Below are 17726 nucleotides of genomic sequence, written 5' to 3' on the forward strand. Positions count from 1 at the left end.
AGCATTAGCATTCTGCTAGTTTGTTTACAATGTTGCTGCTTTGTAATTTTCAAGAACTAAATGAAGTTTAATATGTTTGAGTCAACAGCTGCTGACACGTTAGCCTATTAGCATTCTGCAAGTTTGTTTACAATCTTGCTGCTTTGTAATTTTGAAGAACTAAATGAAGTTTAATATGTTTGAGTCAACAGCTGCTGACACGCTAGCATTAGCATTCTGCTAGTTTGTTTACAATCTTGCTGCTTTGTAATTTTGAAGAACTAAATGAAGTTTATTATGTTTGAGTCAACAGCTGCTGACACGTTAGCATTAGCATTCTGCTAGTTTGTTTACAATGTTGCTGCTTTGTAATTTTGAAGAACTAAATGAAGTTTAATATGTTTGAGTCAACAGCTGCTGACACGTTAGCATTCTGCTAGTTTGTTTACAATGTTGCTGCTTTGTAATTTTCAAGAACTAAATGAAGTTTAATATGTTTGAGTCAACAGCTGCTGACACGTTAGCCTATTAGCATTCTGCTAGTTTGTTTACAATGTTGCTGCTTTGTAATTTTGAAGAACTAAATGAAGTTTAATATGTTTGAGTCAACAGCTGCTGACACATTAGCATTCTGCTAGTTTGTTTACAATCTTGCTGCTTTGTAATTTTGAAGAACTAAATGAAGTTTAATATGTTTGAGTCAACAGCTGCTGACACGTTAGCATTAGCATTCTGCTAGTTTGTTTACAATCTTGCTGCTTTGTAATTTTGAAGAACTAAATGAAGTTTAATATGTTTGAGTCAACAGCTGCTGACACGTTAGCATTAGCATTCTGCTAGTTTGTTTACAATGTTGCTGCTTTGTAATTTTGAAGAACTAAATGAAGTTTAATATGTTTTGAGTCAACAGCTGCTGACACGTTAGCATTAGCATTCTGCTAGTTTGTTTACAATGTTGCTGCTTTGTAATTTTGAAGAACTAAATGAAGTTTAATATGTTTGAGTCAACAGCTGCTGACACGTTAGCATTAGCATTCTGCTAGTTTGTTTACAATCTTGCTGCTTTGTAATTTTGAAGAACTAAATGAAGTTTAATATGTTTGAGTCAACAGCTGCTGACACGTTAGCATTAGCATTCTTCTAGTTTGTTTACAATGTTGCTGCTTTGTAATTTTGAAGAACTAAATGAAGTTTAATATGTTTTGAGTCAACAGCTGCTGACACGTTAGCATTAGCATTCTGCTAGTTTGTTTACAATGTTGCTGCTTTGTAATTTTGAAGAACTAAATGAAGTTTAATATGTTTGAGTCAACAGCTGCTGACACGTTAGCATTAGCATTCTGCTAGTTTGTTTACAATCTTGCTGCTTTGTAATTTTGAAGAACTAAATGAAGTTTAATATGTTTGAGTCAACAGCTGCTGACACGTTAGCATTAGCATTCTGCTAGTTTGTTTACAATGTTGCTGCTTTGTAATTTTGAAGAACTAAATGAAGTTTAATATGTTTGAGTCAACAGCTGCTGACACGCTAGCATTAGCATTCTGCTAGTTTGTTTACAATGTTGCTGCTTTGTAATTTTCAAGAACTAAATGAAGTTTAATATGTTTGAGTCAACAGCTGCTGACACGTTAGCCTATTAGCATTCTGCAAGTTTGTTTACAATCTTGCTGCTTTGTAATTTTGAAGAACTAAATGAAGTTTAATATGTTTGAGTCAACAGCTGCTGACACGCTAGCATTAGCATTCTGCTAGTTTGTTTACAATCTTGCTGCTTTGTAATTTTGAAGAACTAAATGAAGTTTATTATGTTTGAGTCAACAGCTGCTGACACGTTAGCATTAGCATTCTGCTAGTTTGTTTACAATGTTGCTGCTTTGTAATTTTGAAGAACTAAATGAAGTTTAATATGTTTGAGTCAACAGCTGCTGACACGTTAGCATTCTGCTAGTTTGTTTACAATGTTGCTGCTTTGTAATTTTCAAGAACTAAATGAAGTTTAATATGTTTGAGTCAACAGCTGCTGACACGTTAGCCTATTAGCATTCTGCTAGTTTGTTTACAATGTTGCTGCTTTGTAATTTTGAAGAACTAAATGAAGTTTAATATGTTTGAGTCAACAGCTGCTGACACATTAGCATTCTGCTAGTTTGTTTACAATCTTGCTGCTTTGTAATTTTGAAGAACTAAATGAAGTTTAATATGTTTGAGTCAACAGCTGCTGACACGTTAGCATTAGCATTCTGCTAGTTTGTTTACAATCTTGCTGCTTTGTAATTTTGAAGAACTAAATGAAGTTTAATATGTTTGAGTCAACAGCTGCTGACACGTTAGCATTAGCATTCTGCTAGTTTGTTTACAATCTTGCTGCTTTGTAATTTTGAAGAACTAAATGAAGTTGAATATGTTTAAGTCAACAGCTGCTGACACGTTAGCATTAGCATTCTGCTAGTTTGTTTACAATGTTGCTGCTTTGTAATTTTGAAGAACTAAATGAAGTTTGATATGTTTGAGTCAACAGCTGCTGACACGTTAGCATTAGCATTCTGCTAGTTTGTTTACCATCTTGCTGCTTTGTAATTTTGAAGAACTAAATGAAGTTTAATATGTTTGAGTCAACAGCTGCTGACACGTTAGCATTAGCATTCTGCTAGTTTGTTTTACCATGTTGCTGCTTTGTAATTTTGAAGAACTAAATGAAGTTTAATATGTTTGAGTCAACAGCTGCTGACACGTTAGCCTATTAGCATTCTGCAAGTTTGTTTACAATCTTGCTGCTTTGTAATTTTGAAGAACTAAATGAAGTTTAATATGTTTGAGTCAACAGCTGCTGACACGTTAGCATTAGCATTCTGCTAGTTTGTTTACAATCTTGCTGCTTTGTAATTTTGAAGAACTAAATGAAGTTTAATATGTTTGAGTCAACAGCTGCTGACCCGTTAGCATTAGCATTCTGCTAGTTTGTTTACAATGTTAGAATTCTGCTAGTTTGTTTCTTGTTTATTAATTTTGAAGAACTAAATGAAGTTTAGTATGTTTGAGTCAACAGAAGAACATGCCAATTTGTCCGCTGACACGTTAGCATTAGCATCCTGCTACTTTGGTGCCTCTGGGTTTGTTTACAATCTTGCTGCTTTGTGATTTTGAAGAACTAAATGAAGTTTAGTATGTTTGAGTCAACAGAACAATATGTTTATGTCTGCTGACACATTAGCATTAGCATTCTGCTAGTTTGTTTACAATCTTGCTGCTTTGTAATTTTGAAGAACTAAATGAAGTTTAGAATGTTTGAGTCAACAGAAGAACATGCTAATCGGTCTGCTGACACGTTAGCATTAGCATTCTGCTATTTTGTTTACAATGTTGCTGCTTTGTAATTTTGAAGAACTAAATTACATTAATATGTTTGAGTCGACGGAAGAACATGCTAATTTGTCTGCTGACACGTTAGCATGAGAATTCTGCTAGTTAAGTGCCCCGGGGTTTGTTTACAATCTTGCTGCTTTGTGATTTTGAAGACCTAAATGAAGTTTAATATGTTTGAGTCAGCAGAAGAACATGCTAATCTGTCTGCTGAGACGTTAGCATTAGCATTCTGCTGGTTTGTTTACAATGTTGCTGCTTCTTAATTTTGAAGAACTAAATGAAGTTTAATATGTTCGAGTCAACAGAACAATATGTTTTTGTCTGCTGGCTGACACATTAGCATTAGCATTCTGCTAGTTTGTTTACAATCTTGCTGCTTTGTGATTTTGAAGAACTAAATGAAGTTTAATATGTTTGAGTCAACAGAAGAATATGCTAATCTGTCTGCTGAGACGTTAGCATTAGCATTCTGCTAGTTTGTTTACAATCTTGCTGCTTTGTGATTTTGAAGGACTAAATGAAGTTGAATATGTTTGAGTCAACAGAAGAACATGCTAATTTGTCTGCTGACACGTTAGCATGAGAATTCTGCTAGTTAAGTGCCCCGGGGTTTGTTTACAATCTTGCTGCTTTGTGATTTTGAAGAACTAAATGAAGTTTAATATGTTTGAGTCAGCAGAAGAACATGCTAGTCTGTCTGCTGAGACGTTAGCATTAGCATTCTGCTAGTTTGTTTACAATGTTGCTGCTTCTTAATTTTGAAGAACTAAATGAAGTTTAGTATGTTTGAGTCAACAGAACAATATGTTTATGTCTGCTGACACATTAGCATTAGCATTCTGCTAGTTTGTTTACAATCTTGCTGCTTGGTAATTTTGAAGAACTAAATTACTTTAATATGTTTGAGTCGACGGAAGAACATGCTAATTTGTCTAATGACACGTTAGCATTAGAATTCTGCTAGTTAAGTGCCCCGGGGTTTGTTTACAATGTTGCTACTTCTTAATTTTGAAGAACTAAATGAAGTTTAATATGTTTGAGTCAACAGAACAATATGTTTATGTCTGCTGACACATTAGCATTAGCATTCTGCTAGTATGTTTACAATCTTGTTGCTTTGTAATTTTGAAGAACTAAATGAAGTTTAATATGTTCGAGTCAACAGAACAATATGTGTATGTCTGCTGACACATTAGCATTAGCATTCTGCTAGTTTGTTTACAATGTTGCTGCTTCTTAATTTTGAAGAACTAAATGAAGTTTAGTATGTTCGAGTCAACAGAACAATATGTTTATGTCTGCTGACACATTAGCATTAGCATTCTGCTAGTTTATTTACAATCTTGCTGCTTTGTAATTTTGAAGAACTAAATGAAGTTTAGTATGTTTGAGTCAACAGAACAATATGTTTATGTCTGGTGGCTGACACATTAGCATTAGCATTCTGCTAGTTTGTTTACAATGTTGCTGCTTCTTAATTTTGAAGAACTAAATGAAGTTTAATATGTTTGAGTCAACAGAACAATATGTTTATGTCTGCTGACACATTAGCATTAGCATTCTGCTAGTTTGTTTACAATCTTGCTGCCTTGTGATTTTGAAGAATTAAATGAAGTTTAATATGTTTGAGTCAACAGAACAATATGTTTATGTCTGCTGACACATTAGCATTAGCATTCTGCTAGTTTGTTTACAATCTTGCTGCTTTGTAATTTTGAAGAACTAAATGAAGTTTAGAATGTTTGAGTCAACAGAAGAACATGCTAATTTGTCCGCTGACACGTTAGCATTGTCATTCTGCTAGTTTGTTTACAATCTTGCTGCTTTGTAATTTTGAAGAACTAAATGAAGTTTAGAATGTTTGAGTCAACAGAAGAACATGCTAATCTGTCTGCTGACACGTTAGCATTAGCATTCTGCTATTTTGTTTACAATGTTGCTGCTTTGTAATTTAGAAGAACTAAATTACGTTAATATGTTTGAGTCGACGGAAGAACATGCTAATTTGTCTGCTGACACGTTATCATGAGAATTCTGCTAGTTAAGTGCCCCGGGGTTTGTTTACAATCTTGCTGCTTTGTGATTTTGAAGAACTAAATGAAGTTTAATATGTTTGAGTCAACAGAAGAACATGCCAATTTGTCCGCTGACACGTTAGCATTAGCATCCTGCTACTTTGGTGCCTCTGGGTTTGTTTACAATCTTGCTGCTTTGTGATTTTGAAGAACTAAATGAAGTTTAATATGTTCCAGTCAACAGAACAATATGTTTATGTCTGCTGACACATTAGCATTAGCATTCTGCTAGTGTGTTTACAATCTTGCTGCTTTGTAATTTTGAAGACCTAAAGGAAGTTTATATGTTTGAGTCAACAGAAAACTATGCTAATTTGTCCGCTGACACGTTAGCATTGTCATTCTGCTAGTTTGTTTACAATCTGGCTGCTTTGTAATTTTGAAGAACTAAATGAAGTTTAGAATGTTTGAGTCAACAGAAGAACATGCTAATCTGTCTGCTGACACGTTAGCATTAGCATTCTGCTATTTTGTTTACAATGTTGCTGCTTTGTAATTTTGAAGAACTAAATTACGTTAGTATGTTTGAGTCGACGGAAGAACATGCTAATTTGTCTGCTGACACGTTAGCATGAGAATTCTGCTAGTTTGTTTACAATCTTGCTGCTTCTTAATTTTGAAGAACTAAATGAAGTTTAATATGTTTGAGTCAACAGAACAATATGTTTATGTCTGCTGACACATTAGCATTAGCATTCTGCTAGTTTGTTTACAATCTTGCTGCTTTATAATTTTGAAGAACTAAATGAAGTTTAGAATGTTTGAGTCAACAGAAGAACATGCTAATCTGTCTGCTGACATGTTAGCATTAGCATTCTGCTATTTTGTTTACAATGTTGCTGCTTTGTAATTTTGAAGAACTAAATTACGTTAATATGTTTGAGTCGACGGAAGAACATGCTAATTTGTCTGCGGACACGTTAGCATTAGAATTCTGCTAGTTAAGTGCCCCGGGGTTTGTTTACAATCTTGCTGCTTTGTGATTTTGAAGAACTAAATGAAGTTTAATATGTTTGAGTCAACAGCTGCTGACACGTTAGCATTAGCATTCTGCTAGTTTGTTTACAATGTTGCCGCTTCTTAATTTTGAAGAACTAAATGAAGTTTAATATGTTCGAGTCAACAGAACAATATGTGTATGTCTGCTGACACATTAGCATTAGCATTCTGCTAGTTTGTTTACAATCTTGCTGCTTTGTAATTTTGAAGAACTAAATTACTTTAATATGTTTGAGTCGACGGAAGAACATGCTAATTTGTCTAATGACACGTTAGCATTAGAATTCTGCTAGTTAAGTGCCCCGGGGTTTGTTTACAATCTTGCTACTTCTTAATTTTGAAGAACTAAATGAAGTTTAATATGTTTGAGTCAACAGAACAATATGTTTATGTCTGCTGACACATTAGCATTAGCATTCTGCTAGTTTGTTTACAATGTTGCTGCTTCTTAATTTTGAAGAACTAAATGAAGTTTAATATGTTTGAGTCAACAGAACAATATGTTTATGTCTGCTGACACATTAGCATTCTGCTAGTTTGTTTACAATCTTGCTGCTTTGTGATTTTGAAGGACTAAATGAAGTTTAATATGTTTGAGTCAACAGAAGAATATGCTAATCTGTCTGCTGACACGTTAGCATTAGCACTTGCTAGCATCACTTGAGTGAGATGAAGATGTTGCCGTCACAAACGTGTGTTCTGACTTCAGGCGGCGTCTGACGCCCTCAGTAGTTTGGGCCACGTCTACACAGCCATCGGCGACTATCCCAACGCGCTAACCAGCCACAAGCAGTGCGTGGCGCTGGCAACGCAAGTCGGATGCCGGCTGTCGGAGGCCCGTCAGCTCGGTAACACGGGCGCCGTTTACGTGGCACTGGGGGACTTCGCCAGTGCCGTCCAGTGCCACCAGCAGCACTTGGACATCGCCAAGGTGCGAACGCCGCAAGTGGAACACGGTGAATGTCTGATGTCAGTGCGTTGTCTCTCGTTAGACGCTGGAGAACCGCCAGGAGGAGGCTCGGGCCTACAGCAACCTGGGCAGTGCCTACCACTCTCAGCGGGACTACGACCAGGCGGTGTCCTACCACACTCGAGTCCTGGAGCTCTCGCACCAACTGGCGGACCGGACCATCGAAATGAGGGCCTTGGCCGGGCTGGGCCACGCGGCCCGATGCATGCAGGTCGCCTGTCGGAACAGTTCTCCAGTTCTCAGGAACACTCCTTCAGTTCTCAGGAACACTCCTTCATGTGTGTGTCTGATCCTCAGGACCTGGAGAGGGCGCTGCAGTACCACCAACAGCAGATGGACATTGCTGAGGAGCTGCAGGACAAAGCAGCTCAGGGCCGAGCCTCCTCCAACCTCGGTAGGTGCAACCTTCAAGATCATAGCAGAACTTAGCAGAGCACAGACCTAAACCAAGAGCAGGCCGCTGTCAGTCTTGAAATGAGTCTTGAAGTGGTCCACCAGGATCACCTTACCAGTCCCTAATCAGCATTCATCTTTTATTAATTAAGGTTTAAGTTTCTGCCGTCACGCTGATATTGAAGAACCAGTGAACCTGACACTGTCGCTAAGTCCACAATGTGTGTGTGTGTGTGTGTGTGTGTGTGTGTGTGTGTGTGTGTGTGTGCGCACAAAAGCCAAAAGCAGTGAAGGTGTCACGTTGTGTAAATGGTAAATAAAAAGAGAATACAACAAATCCTTTTCAACTTATATTCAATTGAATAGACTGCAAAGACAAGATATTTAACGTTCGAACTGGTAAACGTTGTTATTTTGTGCAAATATTAGCTCAATTGGAATTTGATGCCCGCAACGTGTTTCAAAAAAGCTGGCACAAGTGGCAAAAAAGACTGAGAAAGTTGAGGAATGCTCATCAAACACTTATAAAGTTAAAGTTAAAAAGTTAAAGTACCAATGATTGTCACACACACACTAGGTGTGGCGAGATTATTCTCTGCATTTGACCCATCACCCTTGATCACCCCCTGGGAGGTGAGGGGAGCAGTGGGCAGCAGCGGTGGCCGCGCCCGGGAATCATTTTGGTGATTTAACCCCCAATTCCAACCCTTGATGCTGAGTGCCAAGCAGGGAGGTAATGGGTCCCATTTTTTTATAGTCTTTGGTATGACTCGGCCGGGGTTTGAACTCACAACCTACCGATCTCAGGGCGGACACTCTAACCACTAGGCCACTGAGTAGGTTTATATGGAACATCCAACAGGTGAACGGGCTAATTGGGAACAGGTGGGTGCCATGATTGGGTATAGTGGGTATAGCTCAGTGGCCTAGTGGTTAGAGTGTCCGTCCTGAGATCGGTAGGTTGGGAGTTCAAATCCCGGCCGAGTCATACCAAAGACTATAAAAATGGGACCCATTACCTCCCTGCTTGGCACTCAGCATCAAGGGTTGGAATTGGGGGTTAAATCACCAAAATGATTCCCGGGCGCAGCCACTGCTGCTGCCCACTGCTCCCCTCACCTCCCAGGGGGTGATCAAGGGTGATGGGTCAAATGCAGAGAATAATTTCGCCACACCTAGTGTGTGTGTGACAATCATTGGTACTTTAACTTTAACTTTAACTTTAAAAGCAGCGTTCATGAAATGCCCAGTCATTCACAAACAAGGACGGGGCGAGGGTCACCACTTTGTCAACAAATGCCTGAGCAAATTGTTTAAGAACAACATTTATCAACCAGCTATATTTAGGGATTTCACCATCTACGATCCGTAATATCATCAAAAGGTTCAGAGAATCTGGAGAAATCATTGCACGTAAGCCATTGTATTCCGGACCTTCGATCCCTCAAGCGGTACTGCATCAAAAAGTGACATCAGTGTGTAAAGGATATCACCACATGGGCTTGGGAACTCTTCAGAAAACCGAGGGTCACCACTTTGTCAACAAATGCCTGAGCAAATTGTTGAACAGTTTAAGAAAAACCTTTCTCGACCAGCTATTGCAAGGAATTGAGGGATTTCACCATCTACGCTCCGTAATATCCTCAAAAGGTTCAGAGAATCTGGAGAAATCACTGCACGTAAGCCATGATATTAATAAGAATTGACAATAAATCATCTTGAATCTTGAATATTACGGACCTTCCATCCCTCAGGCTGTACTGCATCAAAAAGCGACATCAGTGTGTAAAGGATATCACCACATGGGCTCAAGAATACTTCAGAAAACCGCTGTCAATAACTACAGTTCCATTGCATTCGGTCTCCCCTAGAGGGGGGGTTACCCACATATGCGGTCCTCTCCAAGGTTTCTCATAGTCATTCACATCGACGTCCCACTGGGGTGAGTTTTTCCTTGCCCTTATGTGGGCTTTGTACCGAGGATGTCGTTGTGGCTTGTGCAGCCCTTTGAGACACTTGTGATTTAGGGCTATATAAATAAACATTGATTGATTGATTGATACAGTTCGTCTATACATCTGAAAGTGCAAGTTAAAACTCTACTATGCAAAGCCAAAGCCATTTATCAACAACACCCAGAACCGCCGCCGGCTTCGCTGGGCCCGAGCTCATCTAAGATGGACTCATGCAAAGTGTGAAAGTGTTCTGTGGTCTGACGAGTCCACATTTCAAATTGCTTTTGGAAACTTTGGACGTTGTGTCCTCCGGACCAAAGAGGAAAAGAATCATCCGGATTGTTCTAGGCGCAAAGTGTAAAAAGGCAGCATGTGTGATGGTATGGGGGTGTATTAGTGCCCAAGACATGGGTAACTTACACATCTGTGAAGGCACCATTAATGCTGAAAGGTACATACAGGTTTTGGAGCAACATGTTGCCATCCAAGCAACGTTGTCATGGACGCCCCTGCTTATTTCAGCAAGACAGTGCCAAGCCAGGTGTTAAAAGAGTGCGGGTACTAGACTGGCCTGCCTGTAGTCCAGACCTGTCTCCCACTGAAAATGTGTGGTGCAATATGAAGGCTAAAATATGAGAAGGGAGACTGTTGAACAACTTAAGCTGTGCATCGAGCAAAAATGGGAAAGAATTCCACTTCAAAAATGTGTCTCCTCAGTTCCCGAACCTTTACTGAGTGTTGTTAAAAGGAAAGGCCATGTAACACAGTGGTAAAAATGCCCCTGTGACAACTTTTTTTGCAACGTGTTGCTGCCATTAAATTCGAAGTTCATGATTATTTGCAAAAAAGAAAGAAGTTTCTCAGTGCGAACATGAAATATCTTGTCTTGAAAAGTTGAAAAAAATTGGCAAATCATTGTATTCCGTTTTTATTTACCATTTACACAACGTGACAACTTCACTGCTTTTGGCTTTTATACATGAGGTTGTTGGAAACCAAGTGGATGTAGTTTTCGGGCTAGCCACCAATTGCCGGTAGAGAGACACGAAAGAGACTGATGGTTCAGCAAGAAACATACTTTCCTCCCAATGTTCCACCTCAGGCATCATCCACCAGCTGAGGGGCGACTATGAGGAAGCTTTGAAGCTCCACAAGGCCCACCTGACCTGCGCCCAGGATCTGGGTGACTACGCCGCCCAGGGGAGAGCATACGGCAACATGGGCAACGCCTATCACGCCCTGGGCCTCTACGAGCAAGCTGTGCATTACCACCGCCAAGAACTGCACATCTCACTGGAGGTGAAGTCCATGGATGACACACCTTTCACTCACAAGTTCTCTTCATGCTCTTGAAAATTAATCCGGCAGTCATTTCCCATAAGATCAATAACTACTTGTGACGTCGTCTGCAGAACTTGAGCCCATTTCCCCGCACATACAGTACAGACCAAAAGTCTGGACACACCTTCTCCTCATTCAATCTTTATTTTCATGACTATTTACATTGTAGATTGTCACATCAAAACTATGAATGAACACATGTGGAGTTATGTACTTAACAAAAAAAGGTGAAATAACTGAAAACACGTTTTATAGTCTCTCCATCCATCCATCCATCCATTTTCTACCACTTGTCCGTTACGGGGTGGCGGGGGGTGCTGGAGCCTACCCAAGTTGCACACCATCCATCCATCCATCTTCTTCCGCTTATCCGAGGTCGGGTCGCGGGGGCAGCAGCTTAAGCAGGGAAGCCCAGACTTCCCTTTCCCCAGCCACTTCGTCCAGCTCCTCCCGGGGGATCCCGAGGCGTTCCCAGGCCAGCCGGGAGAGATAGTCTTCCCAGCGTGTCCTGGGTCTTCCCCGTGGCCTCCTACCGGTCGGACGTGCCCGAAACACCTTCCTTGGGAGGCGTTCGGGTGGCATCCTGACCAGATGCCCGAACCACCTCATCTGGCTCCTCTCGATGTGGAGGAGCAGCGGCTTTACTTTGAGCTCCCCCCGAATGACAGAGCTTCTCACCCTATCTCTAAGGGAGAGCCCCGCCACTCGGCGGAGGAAACTCATTTCGGCCGCTTGTACCCGTGATCTTGTCCTTTCGGTCATGACCCAAAGCTCATGACCATAGGTGAGGATGGGAACGTAGATCGACCGGTAAATTGAGAGCTTTGCCTTCCGGCTCAGCTCCTTCTTCACCACAACGGATCGATACAGCGTCCGCATTACTGAAGACGCCGCACCGATCCGCCTGTCGATCTCACGATTCACTCTTCCCCCACTCGTGAAAAAGACTCCGAGGTACTTGAACTCCTCCACTTGGGGCAAGATCTCCTCCCCAACCCGAAGATGGCACTCCACCCTTTTCCGGGAGAGAGCCATGGACTCGGACTTGGAGGTGCTGATTCCCATCCCAGTCGCTTCACACTCGGCTGCGAACCGATCCAGTGAGAGCTGAAGATCTTGGCCGGAGGAAGCCATCAGGACCACATCATCTGCAAATAGCAGAGACCTAATCCTGCAGCCACCAAACCAGATCCCCTCAACGCCCTGACTGCGCCTAGAAATTCTGTCCATAAAGGTTATGAACAGAATCGGTGACAAAGGGCAGCCTTGGCGGAGTCCAACCCTCACTGGAAACGTGTCCGACTTACTGCCGGCAATGCGGACCAAGCTCTGACACTGATCATACAGGGAGCAAACTGCCACAATAAGACAGTCCGTTACCCCATACTCTCTGAGCACTCCCCACAGGACTTCCCGGGGTACACGGTCGAATGCCTTCTCCAAGTCCACAAAGCACATGTAGACTGGTTGGGCAAACTCCCATGCACCCTCAAGGACCCTGCCGAGAGTATAGAGCTGGTCCACAGTTCCACGACCAGGACGAAAACCACACTGTTCCTCCTGAATCCGAGGTTCGACTATCCGGCGTAGCCTCCTCTCCAGTACACCTGAATAGACCTTACCGGGAAGGCTGAGGAGTGTGATCCCACGATAGTTGGAACACACCCTCCGGTTCCCCTTCTTAAAGAGAGGAACCACCACCCCGGTCTGCCAATCCAGAGGTACCGCCCCCGATGTCCAAGTTGCACACGTTTCTTCAAAATAGCCACCCTTTGCTCTGATTACTGCTTTGCACACTCTTGGCATTCTCTCGATGAGCTTCAAGAGGGAGTCACCTGAAATGGTTTTCATTTCACACTTAGCTCATTGAGAGAATGCCAAGAGTGTGCAAAGCAGTAATCAGAGCCAAGGCTGGCTATTTTGAAGAAACTAGACTATAAAACATGTTTTCAGTTATTTCACCTTTTTTTTGTTAAGTACATAACTCCACATGTGTCACGTTCAAACACTGAGGACATCTATTAAACAAGACAAAAGGCAAGGAATCAAACAGAGACAGAATTCAATTTGGACTCAATATTGAGGAGAGACATGGCCACTGCACTCTCTGCACCATGCTCTGACGAAGAAGGTTTTCGTCTCCTCTTTTATTCAGATGTTCAATGTTCACGCACCAACACATGTCACAGCAGGAATGGGAAGTATGTAAAACAGTCATTGTTTTCGGTCGCTTTGAAGACCAAGAAGAGGATTTCTCGGGCTTGGGCTCTTCCTGGATCCAGCTGGGGCAGGTGTTGGAGGACAATGGATAACCCCTCCCGTCTCCTGACCACAGTGACTTCAAGAGGGCAGCGGGTCGTAAATAGCGTTGACCTCGGTTACCAAATAGTAGGAGGAGAGTTTGTGAAATATTTCAAAGAGAGTTCGTTTAACACTTCAAAGAGAGTTCCTCTGGAAGTTGAGCAGATCCTGCCATCTGTCCGTGTTGAAATCACAGTGGAGTTTCACGAGCCTTCTTCCTCTTGTTAGGCCTCGAAAGACAGCATTCATCTTCTTATCAGGAACATAATGTAATACGTTTCTTTTGTGATAACTTACAAACAATTATTCCAACAACATGTGTTCATTCATAGTTTTGATGTGACAATCTACAATGTAAATAGTCATGAAAATAAAGAAAACACATTGAATGAGAAGGTGTGTCCAAACTTTTGGTCTGTACTGTACATTGTGGATAAATATATATTTTTATCACTTAATTACACATTCTCGTGGCCCTGATTAGTTCAAAACTGAAATGGTTAACATTTTTAGCTAAATATAAATCACCATTTCCATACTTCCCTGCTCTTGTTTCTTTGAGGAAAACATCAGTAGAAGAGGACACACCAAAGTATATCAGCAGCTGACATTCTTTTTCTCTCTTGCTTTTGATCGCCAGTTCTACACTTCTTTCTCTGTTCCCACTCAGCCTCTCTTCTTTCAAGGTTTTTTTTTTGTTTGGCTTAAGGCTTTTTCCTATTTAAACTCCGACCAAAACATTTCTTCTTCAAAGTCCATCCATCCATTTTCCTCCGCTTATCCGAGGTCGGGTCGCGGGGGCAGCAGCCCAGACTTCCCTCTCCCCAGCCACTTCGTCCAGATCCACCCGGGAGATCCCGAGGCGTTCCCAGGCCAGCCGGGAGACATAGTCTTCCCAACGTGTCCTGGGTCTTCCCCGTGGCCTCCTGCCGGTCGGACGTGCCCTAAACACCTCCCAGGCGTTCGGGTGGCATCCTGACCAGATGGACGAACCACCTCATCTGGCTCCTCTCAATGTGGAGGAGCAGCGGCTTTACTCTGAGTTCCGCCCAGATGACAGAGCTTCTCACCCTATCTCTAAGGGAGAGACCCGACACCCGGCGGAGGAAACTAATTTTGGCCGCTTGTACCCGTGATCTTGTCCTTTTGGTCATAACCCAAAGCTCATGACCAGAGGTGAGGATGGGAACGTAGATCGACCGGTAAATTGAAAGCTTTGCCTTCCGGCTCAGCTCCTTCTTCACCACAACGGATCGAAACAGCGTCCGCATTACTGAAGATCCGCCTGTCGATCTCACCATCCGCTCTTCCCTCACTCGTGAACAAGACTCCTAGGTACTTGAACTCCTCCACTTGGGGCAAGATCTCCTCCCCAACCTAGAGATGGCACTCCACCCTTTCCCGGGCGAGAACCATGGACTCGGACTTGGAGGTGCTGATTCTCATCCCAGTCGCTTCACACTCGGCTGCGAACCGATCCGGTGAGAGCTGAAGATCCTGGTCAGTTGTTCTTCAAAGTCAGAATCCTTCACATCATTAAAACTCCTCTCACTTGGTCCGTCCCATTTTACGCCACAGTCCGTAAAGTTGTATTTTTGCCTCATTGCGTGTGACTGCAGCATTAACAAGTGGGACTATCCAAAACAAGCCGCAGTCTGCTTATAAAGACCACTAGGAAGCATCTGTGAGCAGACAATACTGTATCATCTATTTCACTTTTGGACTTATCAGGTTGGCAGTCATTCATTAATCACTCATCAAAAGGGAGGTTTGAGCCAGTTCTGTGCTGTAAAAGGACACTGTCCCTCTTCTTATCAGCAGGTGCATCCCTCTCTGTAAGGGGGGGGGGGCTGCCTTCTCACTATAAGAGTTAACTCCTTTTGTCTTACTTTTAGATCTCTCTTGGCGATGCTATGGTTGCGTTGTTGGGGCTGGTCTCCTGAAGATTTAGTAAAACTTGGTCAAGTACTATCCTGTCTCGGTGGTCTCTTTTACTTAACATACAGGTAAAAGCCAGTAAATTAGAATATTTTGAAAAACTTGATTTATTTCAGTAATTGCATTCAAAAGGTGTAACTTGTACATTATATTTATTCATTGCACACAGACTGATGCATTCAAATGTTTATTTCATTTAATTTTGATGATTTGAAGTGGCAACAAATGAAAATCCAAAATTCCGTGTGTCACAAAATTAGAATATTACTTAAGGCTAATACAAAAAAGGGATTTTTAGAAATGTTGGCCAACTGAAAAGTATGAAAATGAAAAATATGAGCATGTACAATACTCAATACTTGGTTGGAGCTCCTTTTGCCTCAATTACTGCGTTAATGCGGCGTGGCATGGAGTCGATGAGTTTCTGGCACTGCTCAGGTGTTATGAGAGCCCAGGTTGCTCTGATAGTGGCCTTCAACTCTTCTGCGTTTTTGGGTCTGGCATTCTGCATCTTCCTTTTCACAATACCCCACAGATTTTCTATGGGGCTAAGGTCAGGGGAGTTGGCGGGCCAATTTAGAACAGAAATACCATGGTCCGTAAACCAGGCACGGGTAGATTTTGCGCTGTGTGCAGGCGCCAAGTCCTGTTGGAACTTGAAATCTCCATCTCCATAGAGCAGGTCAGCAGCAGGAAGCATGAAGTGCTCTAAAACTTGCTGGTAGACGGCTGCGTTGACCCTGGATCTCAGGAAACAGAGTGGACCGACACCAGCAGATGACATGGCACCCCAAACCATCACCCAACCATGCAAATTTTGCATTTCCTTTGGAAATCGAGGTCCCAGAGTCTGGAGGAAGACAGGAGAGGCACAGGATCCACGTTGCCTGAAGTCTAGTGTAAAGTTTCCACCATCAGTGATGGTTTGGGGTGCCATGTCATCTGCTGGTGTCGGTCCAAAAATTAAATGAAATAAACATTTGAACGCATCAGTCTGTGTGCAATGAATAAATATAATGTACAAGTTACACCTTTTGAATGCAATTACTGAAATAAATCAAGTTTTTCAAAATATTCTAATTTACTGGCTTTTACCTGTATATGTCATCCTAAAGAACTTGGGATTGACCAGTGTGTTTTATTCCCTGAGAGGAAGACTGGTCGCGCAACACCCCTTCTTTAGTTGTACCGATACAATCTGCAACAACGTATCTGGAAGCCATATTTAATCAATCCTTCAAATTCTGTGGGAAAATATCGCGATTTTTGGATGAAGATGCTCGCGAAACCCATTCGCAATATGAAATGGCCTCCAGTCTTCTGTAGGTGACGTCAGCAGGCTGATTCAGGACCGCCCACGTTTTGGAGATAAAAGTGGGCATTCTAATATTTGCTGAAATCCCCTCGCCTAAAATCACCTTTGCGTCTATTTTGAGTGGAATTTTTTTGTTTAGGTTTGAAGAGTTGCATTGTGGGAATGACTGATGTGTTGCAGGTGAATGACAGACCGTCACAGGCCTCAACGCATGGCAACCTGGCGGTGGCCTACCAGGCGTTGGGTGCTCTGGACCGAGCCCTCCAGCACTACCTGCAGCACCTGACCATCTCCCGCGAGCTCCGTGATGCTCAAAGTGAAGCTAGAGCTTTAGGCAAGCCAGACCAAAGACAACAACACCATCGGTCTGTATTCAGAACGACAAACGTGACGTCTTCTTCCATTTTTCAGCAAACTTGGGCAACTTCCACAGCTACAGAGGCGAATACTCTCAGGCCTTACAGTACTACCAGCAGTACTTGGTCCTGGCTCCTGCTCTTCAGGACCTGGAGGAAGAGGGCAAAGTCTGCCACAACCTCAGCTACGCTCACTTCTGCCTGGGACAGTACGAGGATGCTGTCAGGTCAGAACTGAAGCTCACAAACGTTATGCTTCAGATCAATGGCATACTTCTTAAGATCTTTCTTTTGCTTGCCAGATACTCTGAGCAAGACCTGGCCTTAGCCAAAGACCTGCAGGACAAGCTGGCTCAGGCCAAAGCCTACTGTAACCTGGGCCTGGCCTACAAAGCCTTGGGGGAGTTCAGTCGAGCAGAAGAGTGTCACAGATATCTTTTCTTGCTAGCACAAGCTTTGAACAATACACAGGTGGATGTCCATGTCGGCCAGATGGGCTGTGGAGAAGAAGACATTGAAGAACAGTCTTCAATGTGTTATTGTGTTTGCAGGCAGTCTTCAGGGCTTTGGGGAACCTTGGAGACATCAGTGTTTGTCAGGGGGATCTTCCAGGAGCAGTCAGCGTCTACCAGCAGCAGTTATCTCTGGCTCAGGAGCTCCCTGATCAGAAGATGGAGGCCGACGCCTACTCAGCTCTAGGCTCAGTTCACAGGTGAGGTCAGTCAAGCTTCTATTCCTTA

General features: G+C 42.4%; 1 protein-coding gene across 2 annotated transcripts in view; it reads left to right on the plus strand.

The window, feature by feature from the left end:
• The window catches only part of ttc28 (tetratricopeptide repeat domain 28), a 91397-nt gene that overhangs the window by 27306 nt on the left and 46365 nt on the right, over positions 1–17726 (plus strand). For both annotated transcript variants that reach the window (XM_061927467.1, XM_061927468.2), the window contains 8 exons: positions 7127–7348; positions 7410–7598; positions 7685–7781; positions 10838–11034; positions 16811–16964; positions 17042–17213; positions 17289–17457; positions 17538–17698. In XM_061927467.1, coding sequence (XP_061783451.1) covers positions 7127–7348; positions 7410–7598; positions 7685–7781; positions 10838–11034; positions 16811–16964; positions 17042–17213; positions 17289–17457; positions 17538–17698 — 1361 coding nt within the window. The remainder of the gene's footprint in view (positions 1–7126; positions 7349–7409; positions 7599–7684; positions 7782–10837; positions 11035–16810; positions 16965–17041; positions 17214–17288; positions 17458–17537; positions 17699–17726) is intronic.

This window comes from Nerophis lumbriciformis, linkage group LG32 (assembly GCF_033978685.3).
Source record: "Nerophis lumbriciformis linkage group LG32, RoL_Nlum_v2.1, whole genome shotgun sequence".
NCBI classification, from domain to species: domain Eukaryota; kingdom Metazoa; phylum Chordata; class Actinopteri; order Syngnathiformes; family Syngnathidae; genus Nerophis; species Nerophis lumbriciformis.